The sequence below is a fragment of the Mercenaria mercenaria genome, chromosome 9, assembly GCF_021730395.1.
Source record: "Mercenaria mercenaria strain notata chromosome 9, MADL_Memer_1, whole genome shotgun sequence".
NCBI classification, from domain to species: domain Eukaryota; kingdom Metazoa; phylum Mollusca; class Bivalvia; order Venerida; family Veneridae; genus Mercenaria; species Mercenaria mercenaria.
This window is the reverse complement of record NC_069369.1, coordinates 75,863,090-75,884,345: the sequence shown is the minus strand read 5'-3', so window position 1 is coordinate 75,884,345 and position 21,256 is coordinate 75,863,090. Positions and strand designations below refer to the sequence as shown.

Below are 21,256 nucleotides of genomic sequence, written 5' to 3'. Positions count from 1 at the left end.
TGTAATCCTGGCCGTGCTCAAAATTTTCGAATCTACGTGTACCCTGCTACCAAATGTAAAAACAATTTTCAGTAAGTACAACAAAGATATTGTATCATTATGACCACACATTTAAATATTTGAAATGTATCATGTTTTGCCTTTTGGAACATCTGGTAACATTATATACATTGCATAATCAGATAGGACAAAATCAGTTGAATATAAATACACAGGGTTAAAGATATTCTGAAAACAGCTTTAAGTTGCACAAAGAAATATTAGGTCATTTTATAGAACATACTGGTGCTAGTGTGATATCTGCTCCATTCAAGCTCAGGATTGTATAATTACTAATTAGCATTGGACTAACAACCACCAGTAAAAAGGATTCTGAAGAATTTCGCTTAATATTGAGTAAATAAATATTCATCCATTTCTTCTGAAACTGCGAAGAGTTTGGCTAATTAGAAGATGACAATCATGTATGTGATAAAAACTTTAGCAACAAAAATCAAACAGGTGATAATAAAAGATGAAAGACAGAAACATAGTATAAGATAGAAATGAGTCATTACTTACAACTCTATCTAAAACGAAAGCACCAAACAAGTACTTGTATGAAATACAAATGAAAAAAAAAAAGGAAAACAAAAATTGAGCCGCGCCATGAGAAAACCAACGTAGTGCGTTTGCGACCAGCATGGATTTCAAAGCCTATTGCAATTAGAGAAACCGTTAGCGAACAGCATGGATCCTGACCAGACTGCGCGGATGCACAGGCTGGTCTGGATCCATGCTGGTCGCAAATGCACTATTTTGGTTTTCTTATGGTGCGGCTCAAATGAAAAAAGGGGAAAATTAAAAAATGAAGCAAAATGGGAAGATGTAAAAGAAGAAATAAAATGGAAAAATGTCTACCGACAAGTGTTCAAATTAACCATAGTTTGGAAATGCTAATATGCTCAATATATGTGGAATAGATTATCTGAGTTCCTAAGGGTCTTAAACATTTCAGTATACTCTAATTTAGAAATAATCAGTTTCGGTCTTTTAGTAAGCGGACAAAATAGAAAGGTAATAAACTTTCTGATCTTTTTTTTCAGGTGAACAATAGAAAACTCCTCTCCTTTATTTTTATTTTTTTTTTACTTTCCTTCCCTTTTATCACAGTTATTTTCAATAATAGAGTTATTTATAATAAATAATGAATACTGAATATTAATTAAGAATTTACTGTTTTTCAATATTGGTAAGAAATAACTGTGACTGATGTATTTATTGTAAATGTACTGTACCTATTTGGAAATAAAAATATATTACAAAAACAAAATCAAACAGGTACAATCTTATATACATGTATTGACTTAAGTAACTAGAGAAAGATTTTAAATAGCAATATATTACAAAAACAAAATCAAACAGGTACAATCTTATATACATGTATTGACTTAAGTAACTAGAGAAAGATTTTAAATAGCTACCATTCACTGGCAAATGTGTTAAAACCCCAAGATTAGAGCTCTTTTGAAAATAGGATGATCGTTTAACAAAATGAAACGTCACTATGACAAAAGAGTACATACGTCAGATATGATAGCAATGCAAGTCAACATGATAACACAGTAATTAACAAGACATAACAGGAACTGTTTGTTTGTTTGTTTGTTTTGGGTTTAACGCCGCTTTTCAACAGTATTTCAGTCATGTAACGGCGGGCAGTTAACCTAGAACCAGTGTTCCTGGATTCTGTACCAGTACAAACCTGTTCTCTGCAAGTAACTGCCAACTTCCCCACATGAGTCAGAGGTGGAGGACTAATGATTTCAGACACAATGTCGTTTATCAAATAGTCACAGAGAACATACGCCCCGCCCGAGGATCGAACTCGCGACCCCGCGATCCGTAGACCGACGCTCTACCTACTGAGCTAAGCGGGCGGGTCATAACAGGAACTGAGAAGATAATGATCTTAGTATGTGCTCGAGATGGAATGGATAAATTATACGAAATTATTGAAGTATGATTATGATTCCATGAAAAATAACACATGATACTGGGTCAGTTACTTCCAGAGTCCTTCCCAACCTTTCATGAGACTATCATTACCAGTTAAAAGATACCACGGTTGATGAAAGCCAGCTGGTACTGGCTTCTGAAACCAGCTCAGTGTGGTTGAAGGGTCTTGTGATGCACTTCCGGGTGTCTAATAAACTTTGTTTAACTTGTAGTGTTCATTTGTCCGCAGTTTATCTATCTTATTTATTTTTGTTAATACATCTAGCTTGAAGTACTCTGAAGTCTGATGGGGCCTCCGTGGCCGAGTGGTTAAGGTCACTGACTTCTAATCACTTGCCCCTCATCGATGTGGGTTCGAGCCCCACTCGGGGCGTTGAATTCTTCATGTGAGGAAGCCATCCAGCTGGCTTACGGAAGGTCGGTGGTTCTACCCGGATGAAAAGTCGCCACATGACCTATAACTGTTAAACCCAACAAAATAAATAAATCTGAGGTCTGACTGATATCTCACTTCTGAACTTAAGTAACTACCTAAGTATTATGTGTGATTTCATTTCATTATCATACTCCAATATATTTCGTATAATATATACATTTCGTGTATTGCACATCTGGCTACTATAATAATCCATTAAGACGTAGGGACACTTTCGCTCGCATCTGCATCTTTTGAAAATATTTGGTATTATTTACTATTTCAGATCTTAACAAACAGTTTCACAGCAACCGATAACAGTTTTGACTGGAAAATCTGAATAAGTCTTTTTTGTCATGAGACAGTTAGGATGCAAGTAAAGTATAGTGATCAATCTAGTTTTGCAAAATAATAAGTTGTTGTGCTTCTTCCTAACAATATATTGTCTGAAAGTAATGAAACAAAACAGGTTAGTTTCCCTTATCGTAAACTTTATTTCAAATCAAAGAGTACTTCAGATGTTTGAACACTGATACTTGTAGACTGATTAAATATCTGTTATGGAGGACATCTGACTCCTACATCTTCATGATGGCCACAGTTGTGTTCGCCCCATCCCGGGTGGTAACAGGATAAGAGACTGCTCTCTGTGCCACTACATCTAACATCGTCGAGAAAGATGTCTCCACTGCCACCACCAGCCGTATAATAACTCGCATTGGTTCTACAAAATTGTGAAAAGATATACTAATATGGTACAGAATATAAGTAGATGAAATAACCCACCTCTGCAAAAAAAAGCATAATACATCGTTCGATTGTAATAATATCCAACACATTTTCATGTTGAGCATTACATAATTCGCATTATGTAAAGAAAATGAGTCTGACAAACATCGAAAGTGAATGTTTCATCATGAAAAGTAATCTCTGGAAGGAAATATGCTGTATTAAATTACTTTGTAATGTATAATTCAAGGAGAGGCACGCTAACTAGCAGTCAAAAGGAACCACATTTAATGATTTTCATACAGAAAAATAAACATAAAGAATCAGCATTATGTACACATATTTGATCGTAATGCTGTAACATGATAATTAAGCCGCGCCATGAGAAAACCAGCATAGTGTATTTGATACCAGCATGAATCCTGACCAGACTGCGCATCTATGCTGTTCGCTAACGGTTTCTCTAATTGCAATAGGCTTTGAAAGCGAACAGCATGGATCCTGACCAGACTGCGCGGATGCGCAGGCTGGTCCGGATCCATGCTGGTCGCAAATGCACTATGTTGGTTTTCTCATGGTGCAGCTCATATAAGTAACCATAAAATATGTCCAGAATTACATCACATTTTCGTAAAAGAGAAAGTATTTTAATGTTTTCGTAATTGTAAATAAAAAAAAATGAACCAAAGCGCTTTGTCGGGTTAGAGGAAATATGCATTGATAAAAAGAATACGGCTGTAGGTGACTAAATATTTATAAAGTTAACTACTGTGTTGGTAACGCGGTAACAATATGCTGTAAAACAGCAGGGATGTAGATGTTCTTTGCATAAACTTTAATGATATTTGGTTCATCTTATGACTAGATTATAAAGACGTTGCTATCTGTTTTAAAACTTTTGATATTGAGATTATTTTTAAATCGCAATTATCAATATATTTGTTGTGGTTACTATGACTTATTTTACTTACAAGGAAAGTCCCAACATTCTGCAAACCACTTTAGCACCATTGTCGGTAAATTAATCGTTACACACAGTACCCCAGGTTGATCCATCCAAAGATATCTCCACACGACCGCTGTCTGAACTTCCTCCAGCAAGACGAACAGCAAGCCCTAAATGATATATTTAAACGCATATAGTATGTTTTATTTTTTGTGTAAAATGACATCACTTAACATTGTTTTAACTATTTTGTTCTCAGATAAAATGAAATAAAAACTGTTGCACCATTTTCTATATAGTTATTGTATATTGTCAAAAATACCTGAAAAACAAGAAACGCCAACATCCCCACTATGGCAGTCTTCCGGTCCCGAGCTGACATGTAAGCAATCAAAGATATCTGACTCAGTACCATCGCAGTTTACATCATCCAAACGAATGTGCACAGGTCCTTCACCATACGTTGTGTTTGAAATAACATACGTTGTGTTTGAAATAACATAATACTCAATCCTTGAAAAAAAACAACACTGTGATAACTGACTATACCTTACACAGCATTTAAGGTATCCGATCCAAAGATAGATAACATTTCGATTCCTGGTGACCCTTCGTATCAGCTGAAAGAGTTGTAAATAAGATGACCATAATTATGTGCACGAATCACTACACAACCATAACTGCGAAATCATAATTCTGATGGCATATTGTACTGCTCCAGGTGTAGGCTGCATACTTCTGAGCTCCTAAGTTTTGGTTGTTTTCAAGTGTTTGTGCTCTATGTAGACTGATGTAACTGGGCAGATGTGAACAGAAAATAACTAGAATTATATTTTTGTTTTTACTATTTGGATTTATTGTGTGTTTTTGAGTAATTTCGATTTAAAAGCAAAAGTGGAAATTATTGTGACATTTTATACAGGTGCATTTTGCCTACAGCAGAGATGATTGAACAATATATATCAATGCGGATTAGATATGAAAGATCAACTTTATACAATATTGGAAAATAAATGACTGCCCATAGTAGTCGACCTAATACTATTGTCTTGAAACAAACCAAGCAGTTACGTATTCAAAAATACAAAAGAGGAAAGAGAGGTGGTAAAAATCATGTGATAAGGACATGCGATAATAATCAAGAAGTTAACGAAAATAATTTGCAAACTTTACCACAAGGAATGACTCAATCAAAACGTTTCACAAATATGAACAACAATACGCATAACATCAATAATATTACAAAGATAAAACGTGAATCTCTCAACATTGCAAACCGTCAGAAAGCGCTTAAAGTATGTTCTATAAACCCAAGATCTGTGAAAAACAATAGTCCTTTGCGATATTATCCTTTCAAACTATTTCGACGTTGTTGCCGTTGCAGAGACATGGCTTGGTAGTACGGTGGAAACAACATGCAGTAGTGAGCTTGTCCCATAAAGCAAGTCCCTCGTCCCGGAATAATGCGCGGAGGTGGTGTCACTATTATTTATAAGGCCAATATAAAATTCAAAATGCTGACATTTTCCGGTGACGGGCATTTCTCAACGTTTTCTGCAAGTAACTGCCAACTTCCCCACATGAATCAGAGGTGGAGGACGAATGATTTCAGACACAATGTAGGCATAGGAAATAGAGATCAATATAATTGCACCTTTACTAATCCTACCAGGTGTTCTGTATTACAAAAGTGCTTCTATTGTGACATTTTCACGATTTTGATACAAGCAAAACTGTATTATCTGCACTATCATTTACCTACTGGTACTTCATTTTATTATTGGCTTGTTAAAAGTTAATTTTTTACCATAATGTAAGTTGACAGAATCATAGGAACCATGTTTTGAGCGGTAAAACACAAATGAATAAATCCTAAATGTTTTTGTTGTGCAAAAAAAGTATGATATTGTGTCTAAAACAGTTTTCATTTTCCGCTCAATTGTGTAATTACAAGGGAAGTAAACTAATAGATATCTCTGCTTATAAGTACTAGCCCAAGGCAAGAGTTGTCATTCTTTGTGGATCACAACTTTAAATTAAAAATTAAAACTTCTGTTATTGATGTTAACAAAACTATCATAAACTTCACATTTATGAAATCATTTTTGGTTATTTCAAGGACTTGGAAATAAATTTCTAGAATTTATTTAATGTATAACTATCATTGAAAATTTTAGGGTCTACCTCTACACAATGTCTTTTATCAAATCGTCACGGAAAACATAAGCCCCGCCCGGGGATCAAACTCACGACCCCGCGATCCGTAGACCAACGCTCTCCCTACTGAGCTAAGCGGGCGGGCCTCAACGTTTGAGGACATTAATTGTAATATTGCTATAAATAAGAACTCCTTGCGTCTTTCAGTCATATACAGACCACCGCCGTCACAACAGAACGGTTTCAGTACTACTGACTTCCTTGAGCATGAATGGCCCCTGTTTCTTTCAAATTACGCAACCATTGACAAGCCAATAGTTATTGTCGGTGACTTAAACATCCATCTAGACATGCCTACAGATCGTGGCGCTTCTAATTTCAACAGCTATCTAGAAACATTTGGTATTGAAAAACATGTTCGAGGACCAACACATGTCGCGGGACATACTTTGGATATGCTTATCACAAGAGACACTGACAACATTGTATCAAATATACAAGTTACTAGCCCAGGACTATCTGATTCTGATGGAAAGATATCACGTGACCATCTCGCTGTGATATTTCATACTCGAGCAGAAAACCCAGCTCCAATAAGGAAAGCTGTGACCTTTCGAAAGTTGAGATCCATCGATATTGAAACATTCAGTAACGAAATAAAATCTTTGGAGATTTTCAACACAAATGTGATAATTTCCAATGTTGACGAGTACGCCCCTTTGCTTACAAAAACAGTAGTGCTTAGACCGACATGTCCATGGTATAATGAAGAACTACACGAAGCCAAATATTTGAAACGAAAACTCGAACGCATATGAAAAAAAAAACACAACTCTGACAGTAGATCATGGGATTTACAGAAAGCTCACACAGTTTACTTGCATATCAATGCCAATAAAACTGGTCTTGTATTTACATCTCAAAGAAACGAAAATTTCTGTGAATTTTGAATAAGGAAACATTAAACTATCTAAATGTATAAAGAATCTTAGTGTTTTTTAAGATTCCAAAATGAGCATGGAAAAACATTTTACTCAGGTTGTAGATCAAGATACGGACAGTTACGTCAATTAGGGCACATCCCGAAATATCTAGATATAGATGCTACCAAATCGCTAGTAAATTCTCTCGTCACGTCAAGCCTTGATTATTGCAATGCGCTCTTGTATGGTGTTCCAAAGACCTCGTTGAATGGACTTCAAACTCTTCAGAAACTGCAGTTTGCATCATAACGAGAAAATCGCGTTATGACCACATTACACCGGTCTTAAAAGAACTGCATTGGATACCAGTTACTCACAGAGTGGACTTTAAAATTCTAGTTCACACATACAAAGCATGACCAATCACCAGTATATGTAAAAGACTTGCTAGAACTCTATCGGCCAGCAAAATAATTTAGATCCAAGAACAACTAAAAACAACTAGTTGTTCCAAAAAGCTGCGGTGATCGTCGTTTTTCATCAGCTGCACCGAAGGTATGGCAATTAATTTACAAAAGGTCATTAAAACACACACTTTTTCATCAAGATCTATGGAAACTAAGCTGCAAGCTGTTGTAAGACTGTGCAATAGAAGATATTTTATTGTTGTTTATTGTTTTTTATAATATCTAGTATAATTATTATGTATAGTCAAACCTGATTTTAGCTAACTTTCTCTGGTAATTTTAATGCTGATACTTTTAATATACGTTTATGTTGTATTACGTTTTCTTATCATTCCGTTATATGTAGTCAGTACAGCGCTTTCGAACGTTTATTTTATAGATGAAAAGAGCAATACCAAAATCTGGAAAATAATGATTATAATACATGTTCTGTAATAGCTGGATTTCTGTTGCAGTATCATAGAAAACTATGAATTAAAAAAAAGGATAAAACTTCTACACGTAATTTATATTTTCTTTTTCAGTAGACAATACATTTTCAAATGATACTAAAGTAATATGAGCTTACCAGGCATCAATATTTGGTATATTTTAATTGCCCTGTAATATAGAACTTGCTCATTTGTGGATAGGATACCTTATTGAATTCCGATTGTGCAAAAGCATTAGTATTTATCCATTTACTAATCTGATCAGAAATGAAAGTATGGCATGAAGCATGTTTTTTTTTTTATTTATGACTGAAATAAATTGGGTAAGTTCGTAATACCTTTATCATGCGCGCTTTAATCACGTTCGGATGCCGATATATACTTTAAACACAATCAGTGCATTTTGTACATACACTAGCGTTTCAACCGATATTTTTTTCAATTAATAATTGTCCCGTATCATACAGGGAGTCTGAAAAGATATTAATGGATTAGTCGGACGGCGAACATTCAAATTTTGGATCGAGCTCTCTGCCACTTTTAGATATATAATGCAACCTCTGTAGAGCAACACCCTTTGGGAGATACAAATATTTACTGTTATGTAGAGGTTGTTGTTCTGGAGAGGTATATTTGATAGTATATTTCAGCTTAGGGAAATTTTAATGATGTTGTTATAGAGAGGTTTTTGCTTAAGAGAGGGCCGCTCTGGAGAGGTTGTATTGTATTATACCTACGAGATCAATGTAAGTACGAGAGGAAGGAAATATAATAGGGTTATTATAACAGTAGCTCGATCTGGGATGCAGTATTCGGCTCGAGTGGATTTTGCAAGATCGGGTCTCACGAGGCGCGCAAGCGCCGAGTGTGATCCGACCTTGCAAAATCCACGAGAGCCGAATACAAAGTCCCAGATCTAGCTACTGTTATAATGACCCTTTTATTATATACCTTTACCATTTTGATTCTTGTTTTGTTCTTGAACGAAATCTTCAATGTTTATCGATATTAAATGGAACTTAGTGAAGTTTTTATGTGCGCTATTTATAGAAATGTGTCGGGTCATGCATATAAATGAAAATAGTCCGGAGCATACAATATGGAAGGTACAATACGGAATTTAAAAGGTACAATACGGAATTTTTGTCTGTCTGTTCAAATTTAATTGTGAAATACAGGCTGAGTTTCTACAGAATTTATATAGGTATTTAATAAAGATATTTATGTAACAAAGATGCAGTAAAGTACATGTGTAATACAATGTATAAGGACATTTTTCGAAGAGGAAATGCACAACAATTCATCTACAGCATCAACTGCTAGTAATCCGGTTGTAGAAAGGTTCAAACTGATTATTTACCCCGTAGGAATAAGCATCCGACAGACAACTCTTGCCGCATTGTCATTGAAAGAATCGCCACAAACAGCTCCCCACTTTCCTTTGTGATAAATCTCAAGTCTACCTTCGTGCCTATGTGGTCCATCTACGAGGCGTACAGGAGCTGAAATGTGTATTTTTCATGCTAAAGTTTAGTGTTATAAAAAGGTACATGTAGTTTTCTGACCAATGATATCTGCTGCCCAAAGCAATGAGGTCTCTGTGACTGCTCAATAATCATGTTTATCTTTAACTTCGGTAAAAAGAATACAAAATTATATATGAATTCACTTCAAATTTCCATTACATGTGTGTCGTATATGTTATCTTGGATCCAATGTATCTGATAACGATTTGTAATCTGGAATTTCAGAAAGTGTATGCAGCATAGTAACATTTCAAAGTAATGAGAGTATTTTCAATTTACTGGTACTAGTATTTGCAATTGTTCTTACTTGATATGTGGAGCGTATATGTTTTTCCCCCAATTACTTACCCCGGAGACATGTAACACCAACATCTTCTGTATGTCCACAGTTGTGTGACCCCCATGCGTTGTGTGAGCAATCAGTTATGCTTAATTCTGAACCAGAGCAAATAACATCATCAAGTAAGATCGGCAATGATCCCTCGCCATATTTTGCTCTTGAATAGTGTGCGGCTTGATTCACGTCTCTGTAAAGCATTATCAAATAGACGAAGTATAATCCAAGTATACTATATACTACATATCATTATGTATTGACATTTTCGGGTGTATTTTCAAGTACATACAAGAAATTGTTAGGTAAGGTGTATGGCTGGGTAATGAGAAGACATTGAAGGATGTATTGCCGGGAAAATTACAGATATTGATAGATGAATTGTCGGGTAAATACAACACATTGATAGATGTATTGTCTGGTAAATACAAGACATTAATAGAGATATTGTCGGTTAAATACAAAGCATTGATAGATGTATTGTCGGGTAAATATATTAGTTAAGTTGGTCTGCAGTTCGCAGTTCGCAGTTCGCGTTTCGAATTGCGAACTGCAAACTGGTCTGCAGTTCGCAGTTCGCAGTTCGCGATTCGAATTGCGAACTGCAAACTGGTCTGCAGTTCGCGATTCGAATTGCGAACTGTAAACTGGTCTGCACTTTACGATTCAAATGTCAACGTGCAGTCTGATCTACACTGTCCTGCGCATTGCAGACAAGAATGTATTTCACGGTTGGTCTGCAGTTCGCGTTTCGAATTGCGAACTGCAAACTGGTCTGCAGTTCGCGATTCGTGTTGCAAACTGCAAACTAGTCTGCAGTTTACGATTCAAATTTCAACGTGCAGTCTGATCAACACTGTCCTGCGCATTGCAGACAAGAATGCATTTCACAGTTGGTCTGCAGTTCGCGTTTCGAATTGCGAACTGCAAACTGGTCTGCAGTTCGCGATTCGTGTTGCGAACTGCAAACTAATCTGCAGTTTACGATTCAAATTTCAAAGTGCAGTCTGATCAGCACTGTCCAGCGCATTGCGGACCAGAATGTATTTAATAATTAGTCTGCAGTTCTCATTTCGCGTTTCCAACTGCGAACTGGTCCGCGGTTCGCGTTCCAAATTGCAGACTGCAATCTTGTCTGCTGATTACAATAAAAATTTCAAAGTGCAGTCAGATCAGCACTTTCTTGCGCATTGCAGACAAGAATGCATTTCACAGTTGGTCGATAGTTCACAGTTTGTGTTTCCAATTGTGAACTGCAAACTGGTCTGTAGTTCGCAGTTCGCGTTTCGAATTGCGAACTGCAAACTGGTCTGCAGTTCGCGATTCGAATTACGAACTGCAAACTGGTCTGCAGTTCGGGATTCGTATTTCGAACTGTAAACTGGGACACAATTTACGATTCAAATTTCAAAGTGCAGTCTGATCAGCACTGTCCAGCGCATTGCGGACAAGAATGCTTTTCATAATGCTATCACAATGCGTCTGTAAATGGCGGGCATGTCTTTTATACAAGACTTGGGGATTATGTCAGCACTCTTCAAAGCCCCATTGGATCATTTAAACACTTTGATTGGTTACATTTTGCACAGACAAACAACACAACTCTCTTCTTACGCCCATTTAAGGTATGTTGACCAATCATGCAGGTCTTAGTGCCGAGTGCATAATTGCGACTGCGACAAAAATGTCGTCGTTCCAATTAGTTATGGACAATTTAATTCAAATTACTTATCAATGGCACATGTACTGTAATAGAAATCACACAATGTAAAGCTGAATTATTTTACAGGAACAACGCACTACTGCAAAAGCTGCACAAGATTTTTTTATTTTATTTTTTATATGTCAGTTCATGTGCTTTATGACCTTTTAATAAGTCCTAAATACAATAGAAATGTATTTGAGTTAAAAACATTCCATAAGAAAAAATGTTATGACAGTAAACGGGTTGGGCTTTAAGCCATTCAAGAGTTACATTAGGCCATACTTGGCTGTAGACGATCCTTATAATGGGTGTAAATGTCTTTACATTGAAACATGTTATAATATATATCAACTGATAAAATAAAGATAAAATAATACAATGTTTTCACCAAAAAAAAATAATAAAAAATTCACGCGCTCTGTAAAGAAATACAAACTACAATATTAAAGATATTTCAAAATATTCCTTGCCACACCGACTGGTGAATTAATTGAAGTAATCATAAGAATTCTAAATGATTTTAATTCAGTTTAGTTTTCTATGAATTTTACTGTATTGCTCGTAAGAGTACATTAACTACTCTGAGCGTAGAAGGAATTTGGCAGTAAAAGGTACTAAGAGAACACCAGTGAATTTCTTTCTCTCATTCTAGCTCTCCTTTATACTCATAAAACAAACCAAGAAGATTGGTCATACAGGACGGATTACACCAAACCGGAAGTGACTACTCAGTGTTACATGTGAAGTAGTCCAAAATGTAGTTCCATGCTATGGATGAAGTCTGGTATAATGAGTGACATGAGGAGGTGACAGTTAAATTTTTGGCTTATGTTTATTGCTTATTGTATTGAGAATAGATCTAGACCATTTTCATTGTAAATTTCCTGGAATAAGTTTTATTCTTTGCGAAAAATGTCTACCTACGCGTAATTGCTAAACGGCTGTTTTCATGGGGGCATTTTTAGAGGTGATGTTTCTCAGAACAGATTATTTTTCTTATATACAACATAACATGTCAATATTTTCTACTTTTGATAAGAAGACATGTTATACTAAATGAACATATATGGTTTCATATCAATGAAATGCTCTAAAGTGCTGAAAATGAGGTCTGAATGTTTTGTTATTAATATGAAATAAATAAGGAATTGAATTGGTAGAATGTAACCTACATGACAAGAATTCACAAAGACTGTACGGGCAAGGATGAAGTGCCTCGGACATCTCCGTTAATATTCGTAATAACACGTTCATTGCCGAGGATATCCAATTCAATTAAACAGCAGACGATACCGCCAGGGAAAAGTATTAGTTCCCCGCTATGCGCGGCGCACGTCACTATTAAGTTTAAAGAACATGAAATGTTACATCCCGTGACAAACATGCTATAACTTCTACATGTTTTCATTGTTTATATTTAAGCTTATCTATATTCGTCACCGGTAATTGATACGGGCGGCTCCTCCATAAAAATGTTACTAAATTCATTGGAAAAAATCCTGCAAGATAGAGAAGCTCCATTTCAAGATTTTTCATTTCTTCTTTACTTTTCCAGTTTGCAGATCGCATTTGAAAACGTGAACTGAGAACTGCAAACTGCAGACCAACTGTGAAATGCATTCTTGTCTACATTTTGCTGGACAGTGCTGATCAGACTGCACTTTGAAATTTGAATCGTAAACTACAGCACAGTGTTCAGTTCTCAGTACGAATCTCGAACTGCAGACCAGTTTTCAGTTCGCAATTCGAATTGCGAACTGCGAACTGCGAACTACGAACTGCAGGCCAGTTTGCAGTTCGCAATTCGAAGGGCGAACTGCGAACAGCGGACCAGTTTGCAGTTCGCAATTCGAATCGCGAACTGCGAACTGCAGGCCAGTTTGCAGTTCGCAATTCGAAAGGCGAACTGCGAACTGCGGACCAGTTTGCAGTTCACAATTCGAAACGCAAACTGCGAACTGTAGACCAACTGTGAAATGCATTCTTGTCTGCAGTTCTAATGGAGAGGGAGGAAGTGCAGACTTTTCACATTTATGTTTAGCAAACACTTGCCTATTACTTTAAAGTATAAGAGTAACCTTCAAATTCATTTTCATTTTGAATCTTGAACTGCAGACCAGTTTGCAGTTCGCAATTCGAATCGTGAACTGCGAACTGCAGACCAGTTTGCAGTTCGCAATTCGAATTATGAACTACGAATTGCGAACTGCGAACTGAGAACTGCAGACCAGTTTGCAGTTCGTAGTTCGAATCGAAAACTAGGAGCCGCAGACTTGCCGGCACTTTGCAGTTCTACTGAAGAGGGAGGAAATGCAGACCATTAACATTAATGAGCCGTGCCATGAGAAAATCAACATAGTGGGTTTGCGACCAGCATGGATCCAGACCAGCTTGCGCATCCGCGCAGTCTGGTCAGGATCCATGCTGTTCACTTTTAAAGCCTACTGCAATTAGAGAAACCATTAGCGAACAGCATGGATCCTGACCAGACTGAGCGGATGCGCAAGCTGGTCTGGATCCATGCTGGTCGCAAACCCACTATGTTGATTTTCTCATGGCACGGCTCAAAATTTTATATTTAGCAAATACTGACCTATTACTTAAAAGTATAAGAGTAACGTTCAAATATATTTTTATTTTGAATCTTGAACCGCAGACCAGTTTGCAGTTCGCAATTCGAAACGCGAACTGCAGACCAGTTTGCAGTTCGCAATTTGAAACACAAACTGCGAACTATAGACCAACTGTGAAATGCATTCTTGTCTGCAATGCACAAGAAAGTGCTGATCAGACTGCACTTTGAAATTTTTATTGTAATCAGCAGACAAGATTGCAGTTTGCAATTTGGATAGCGAACTGCGGACCAGTTTGCAGTTCGCAGTTGGAAACGCGAAACGCGAACTGCAGACTTATTATGAAAAGCATTCTTGTCCGCAATGCGCTGGACAGTGCTGATCAGACTGCACTTTGAAATTTGAATCGTAAATTGTAGCCCAGTTTACAGTTTGCAATACGAATCCCAGTTTGCAGTTCGCAATTCGAAACGCGAACTGCGAACTGCAGACCAGTTTGCAGTTCGCAATTCGAAACACAACCTGCGAACTATAGACCAACTGTGAAATGCATTCTTGTCTGCAATGCACAAGAAAGTGCTGATCAGACTGCACTTTGAAATTTTTATTGTAATCAACAGACAAGATTGCAGTTTGCAATTCGGAACGCGAACTGCGGACCAGTTTGCAGTTCGCAGTTGGAAACGCGAAATGCAAACTGCAGACTAATTATGAAATGCATTCTTGTCCGCAATGCGCTGGGCAGTGCTGATCAGACTGCACTTTGAAATTTGAATTGTAAACTGCAGCCCAGTTTACAGTTCGCAATATGAATCTCAAACTGCAGACCAGTTTGCAGTTCGAATTCGAATCGCGAATTGCAGACCAGTTTGCAGTTCGCAGTTCGAAACGCGAACTGAAGACCAACTGTGAAATGCATTCTTGTCTGCAATGCGCAGGACAGTGTTGATCAGACTGCACGTTGACATTTGAATCGTAAAGCGCAGACCAGTTTACAGTTCGCAATTCGAATCGCGAACTGCAGACCAGTTTGCAGTTCGAATTTGAATCGCGAACTGCAGACCAGTTTGCAGTTCGCAATTCGAAACGCGAACTGCAGACCAACTGTGAAATGCATTCTTGTCTGCAATGCGCAGGACAGTGTTGATCAGACTGCACGTTGACATTTGAATCGTAAAGCGCAGACCAGTTTACAGTTTGCAATTCGAATCGCGAACTGCAGACCAGTTTGCAGTTCGCAATTCGAAACGCGAACTGCTAACTTCAGACCAAATGTGAAATGCATTCTTGTCTACAATTTGCCGGGCAGTGCTGATCAGACTGCACACTTTGAAATTTGAATCGTAAACTGCAGACTAATTTGCAGTTCGCAACACGAATCGCAAACTGCAGACCAGTTTGCAGTTCGCAATTCGAAACGAGAACTGCAGACCAACTGTGAAATACATTCTTGTCTGCAATGTGCAGGACATTGTTGATCAGACTGCACGTTGACATTTGAATCGTAAAGTGCAGACCAGTTTACAGTTCGCAATTCGAATCGCGAACTGCAGACCAGTTTGCAGTTCGCAATTCGAATCGCGAACTGCGAACTGCGAACTGCAGACCAGTTTGCAGTTCGCAATTCGAAACGCGAACTGCGAACTGCGAACTGCAGACCAACTTAACTAAAATCGGGTAAATACCAGATATTGATAGTTTTATTGCCGGTTGAAAACCAGACATCGATAAACGTTTTGCCGAGTAAATACCAAACTTTGATACAAGTATTGCTGGGTAAATACAGGACATTGATAAATGTGTTGTTGGGTAATTTCCAGACATTGATAGATGTATTGCCGGGTAAATAAAAACATTTTAGGTGCATTAAAGCGTAAATACAAAACATTATTATGTATTTTTAGGGTAAAAACCAGACATTGATTAATGTCTTTCCTGGTATATATCAGACATTGTTGGTTGTATTGCTATGTAAATTAACACCAAACATTTAATTGGTGTATTGCTGGGTAAATAATTGATATTATTAGTAATATAACTTGGTAAATACCAGATATTGTCCAGTGTATTGCTTGATAAATAATTGACATTATTGGTAATATTACCTGGAAAATATCAGATATTGGCATTGCCGTGTGTATTGCTGGATATGATTAATTGATATTATTGGAAAGTAATATTACCTGGCAATACCAGACATTGCCGGATGTATTGCTGCGCAAATACATGGTATTATTGGAAATATAAACTGGTAAATACTAGACATAAGCTCCTACTAATCACGGTGCAGATAGGGCCAAACTGATTATTTACCCCGGAAAATTAAGCATCCGACAGACAACCCTTGCCGCACTGTCCCTGAAATAATCGTCACATACAGTTCCCCACTCTCCATTGTGATAAATCTCAAGTCTGCCTTCGTACCAATGTGGTCCATTTACAAGTCGCACTGGAACTGAAATTTACATTTTTCGTGCTAAAGCTCAGTTTGATGAATAATATCGTTTTTAATATATCTGCTGCCCAAACCAATTAGGTCTTTAATTGTGACTGCCCAATATTTATGGTAAAGGTAAAGGTAAAGGTCTTGTTTATTATAGTGTCACCCCTACTGAAAGGGCCAGCCAATTTGGCTTATGAGACACCTTTATTGTGCGTACCAATTACCTCCCAACTCCTACCACTATGCCAGGCGCCAGGCAGATAGAAGCCGGTAACCATTCATTTAACTAGCTCGTGGCTCACGAACCGGCCATTTCGGAACGAGTCCCATGACAAACATCCCCAGGACGAACGATCCTCATGGGGCTCGAACCTTCGACCTCCCGATCCCGAGGCGGACGCCTTAACCATTCGGCCACGGTTTATTTTAACATTCGGTAAAAAGAATGTAAAACAATATACATTGTATAAATTCATTTCAAATTCCTATTACATCTGAGTCGTGTTTGTTATCTCGGATCCAATGTATCTGATAACGATTTGTAATCTGGAATTTCAGAAAGTGTTCACAGCACAGTCATGTGACCAACATTTCAAAGTAGTAATGAGAGTGTTTAAATTAATTGTATTTGCCATTGTTCTTGTTTGATATCTGGATATGGTATATAATTTTAATCACTTACGTGGATGACATGCTACACCAACATATTCTCTGTGACTACAGCTGTATGACCCCAATGCTTTTTGTGAGCAATCAGTTATGCGTAACTCTGAACCATTGCAAGAAACATCAACCGGTAATATCGGCAATGATCCCTCGCCATAATGAGCTGAATATTTCTGGGCTAGATTCATGTCTCTGTAAAGCATTATCAAATTGGCGAAGTATAATACAAATATACTATACACTACTTATTATTATATATAGACATTTTCGGGTGTATTTTAAAGTACATACAAAAAATGTTGGGTTAGGTGTATGGCTTATAAGACATTGATAGATGTATTGCCGGCTAAATACCAAACGTTGATAGATGTATAGCCGGGTAAATACTATACATTGATACTATAGATTTAGTACCAATATATACTATTGGTACTAAATGTACTGATGACATTGATTGAGATATTGTCTGGCAAATACCAGACATTGATAGATTGACAGATGCATTGTCCGGTAAATACAAAGCATTGATATTTAATACTAGACAGATGTATAGCCGGGTAAATACCAGTCATTGATAGATATATTGTCTGGTAAATACCAGACACTGGGAAATGTATTATCGGGTAAATATCAGACATTGATAGTTGTACTGCTGGATAAAGCTAGGCATTGGTAGAAGTTTAACCGGGTAAATATCAGTCTTTGATATACGTTTAGTCGGGTAATTAGCAGACATTAATAGACATATTGCTGGATAATAGATGTATTATTGGGGAAATACCAGACATTGGTAGATGTATTGCTGGGTAAAAAAATGGCATTGATAGAAGTATTACCGGCTTTATACAAGCCACTGATAGATTCGTTGCCTGCTAAATACCAGACATTGATAAATGTATTGCCGGTAAAATACAAAGCATCGTTATGTATATTAACGGGTAAATACAAAACATTGTAATGTCGTGTAAATACCAGACGTCGATCGATGTATTTCTTGGTAAATACTTAACCTTATTGGTTGTATTTCTGTGTAAATGAATATCAAACATTTCTTTGGTGTATATTGGATAAATAATTGATATTTTGGTAATAATAAAAGGTAAATGCCATACACTGATAGGTGTATAGCTGGGTAAATACTAGACATTACTAGATGTATTGCCGGATAAATACCAAACATTGTATGCTGTATTTCTGAACATTGTTCGGCGTATTGTCAGGAAAACACCTGACATTGTTGGGTGTGTTAACGGAAAAATACAATCCATTTTAGGTGTTTTCAAAGTAAATACATTGTTAGGCGTATTTTGGGTAAATCCAAGATATTGTTAGACATATCTAAGAACTAGAAGGTGCTTTTTTGTCACAAAATCACCGCCCCCCCCCCCCATGTATTCTGAGAATGAAAGTGAGACGTATGTTTTGGTATGCAGAGCGGAAGTAAAAACATAAGTTGCAGTTGATTTAAACGGATTTAATACATGAAGGTGAGGGCATTTCGTCGAAATCTGTCCAGCAGTTTGACCTGAAAAATCCAGACAAGATTTTTCTATTTTTAGTTCTGGTGGCTATTTTGTGCAGCGATATTCACAACTGGGGTTGGTAATGATCACTCGTGTGAAGCTTCGTCGAAATCCGGCCGGCAGTTTGACATATGAAAGCCGGACAAGATATTTTTTTTATTTTTAGCTATTGCGGCCAATTTGTGCAGCGAAGCTTGACTACCTATGGGGGAGACATAAATATTGTATAGAAAATCGTGTTTTAACGTTCTTAATACACGGAAAGAGGTTATACATATGCAGAATATCTTAACGAGGGCGTAGCCAATGTAAATTTTTCTGGTGACGTATAACCGATTTTGAGTGTAATTTAATTTACTAGTAGGTAAACACGATTTTGCTTAACATAATTTCGATTCTAATATGCCCTTAGTCTAAAACAGTAGATAAATATAGTACCGCTCTTTCTTGGTCGCAACCAAACATTAACGTCATCGCACGTTAACGCGACGTCATTTTAGCGTAAGCGTGACTTAACAGAAACAAGCAAATTAGAATGCAGGATTAATACCTGACGTTGCTGGATATATTGCCTGGTAAATACCAGACATTTGTTGGGTGTGTTTCTGGGTAAATCATACATATAATTGGTTATTTTACTCGACAAATACCAGAAATTCTTGGGTGTACTGCAGAGTAAATAATTGATATTAAAAGTAACATAAGCTGGTTAATATAAGGCATTTTCTGGTGTATTGCTTGCAAAAATTATTGATATTGTTGGTAGTATTACCTGGCAAATGCCAGATATTTTCGGGAGTACTACTGGTAAATATTTGATATTAATGGTTATACTATTTTGTCGTTAATTCCAGACATCAGCTACTACTAATCACGGTGCAGATAGGTCCAAACTGGTTATTTACCCCGGAAAATTAAGCATCCTACAGACAACACTTGCCGCATTGTCATTGATAGAATCGTTACAAACAACTCCCCACTCTCCGTTGTGATAAATCTCAAGTCTACCTTCGTGCCTATGTGGTCCATCTACGAGGCGTACAGAAGCTGAAATATGTATTTTTCGTTCTAAATCTTAGTTTGATAAAAAAAATGTTTGATCAAAAAAGATTTCTGACCAATAATATCTGCTGCTCAAGGCAATGGGGTCTTTAACTGTGACTATCTATGTTTATATTAAACTTCGGTAAAAAGAATACAAAATTCGATATAAATTCACTTCAAATTGCTGTCTTGTGTGTTGTATTCGTTATCTTGAATCCAATATATCTTATAACGATTTGTAATCTGGAATCTGGAAAAAAGGCGTTGGCAGCAGAGTCATGTGACCAACATTTCAAAGTAATGAGAGTATTTTCAATTTACCGGTATGATAATTATGTGGAGCGTATGTATTTTTTAAATTACTTACGCGAGCGGCATGCTACACCAACATCTTCTCCATGATTACAGTTGTGTAAACTCCATGCGTTGTGTGAGCACTCAGTTATGCTTAATTCTGAACCATTGCAAGAAACATCATCAAGTAAGATTGGCAATGATCCTCTTCCGTAATGTGCTGCTGAATATTTCTCGGCTAGATTCACGTCTCTGTAAAGCATTATCAAATTGGCGAAGTATAATACAAGTATACTATACACTACATATCATTATATATAGACATTTTCGGGTGTATTTTAAAGTACATACAAAAAATGTTTGGCTAGGTGTACTATTGGATACTGAGAAGATATTGAAGGATGTATGACCGGGTAAATACTAAACATTAATAGATGAATTGTCAGATAAATACCAGACATTGATAGATGTATTGATGGGTAAACACCAGACATTGACAGATATACTGTCCAATAAATACCAGACACTTAAAGTTGTGTTGCCGGCTAAACAGCAGACACTAATAGATGTATTGTCAGTTAAATACCAAACATTGATAAATGTACATTTGTATTTTCAGGTAAATACCAAACACTGTAACGCCGGAGAGAACCAGACACTGATAGATGTACTGTCCGGTAAATACTAGACATTGATAGATGAATTGTTGGGTAAATACCAGACATAAATAGATGTATAGTTTGGTAAATATTAGATATTGATAGTTGTATTAACGGGTAAATATCAGAAATTGATAAATGTATTGTCGGATAATACCAGACATTGATATATTTATTGTCGGGTACACACAATACATTGATAAATTGTACGGTCAATACCAGGCATTGATAGATGTATTTTACTGGATAAATTCTAGACATTTATAGATGTATTGCCGGGTAAATACCAGCCATTGATAGGTGTAATGCTTTGTAAAAAACAGACATTGAAAGACGTATTGACGGGTAAACAGTAGCCATTGATTGATGTATTATCAGGAAAATACCAGACACTTGTAGACGTATTGCCGGGTATATATCAGA

The 21,256-nt window shown here is 36.8% G+C and overlaps 1 protein-coding gene across 5 annotated transcripts in view; it reads right to left on the bottom strand.

The window, feature by feature from the left end:
- Nucleotides 1–4,159: 4,159 nt before the first annotated feature.
- Nucleotides 4,160–21,256, bottom strand: part of LOC123547499 (deleted in malignant brain tumors 1 protein-like) — a 42,433-nt gene continuing 25,336 nt past the window's right edge. For 2 of the 5 annotated variants that reach the window (XM_045334652.2, XM_045334654.2), the window contains 8 exons: nt 20,248–20,426; nt 19,742–19,883; nt 17,330–17,505; nt 16,518–16,659; nt 9,941–10,119; nt 9,427–9,568; nt 4,411–4,601; nt 4,160–4,258 (listed from right to left, as the gene is read on the bottom strand). In XM_045334652.2, coding sequence (XP_045190587.2) covers nt 4,164–4,258; nt 4,411–4,601; nt 9,427–9,568; nt 9,941–10,119; nt 16,518–16,659; nt 17,330–17,505; nt 19,742–19,883; nt 20,248–20,426 — 1,246 coding nt within the window. In that variant the 3' untranslated portion in view covers nt 4,160–4,163. Of the gene's footprint in view, nt 4,259–4,410; nt 4,602–4,637; nt 4,709–4,729; nt 4,885–9,426; nt 9,569–9,940; nt 10,120–16,517; nt 16,660–17,329; nt 17,506–19,741; nt 19,884–20,247; nt 20,427–21,256 lie in introns of those variants that run through there. The other 3 variants (XR_006685662.2, XM_053551742.1, XM_053551743.1) reach the window with 3 other exon arrangements.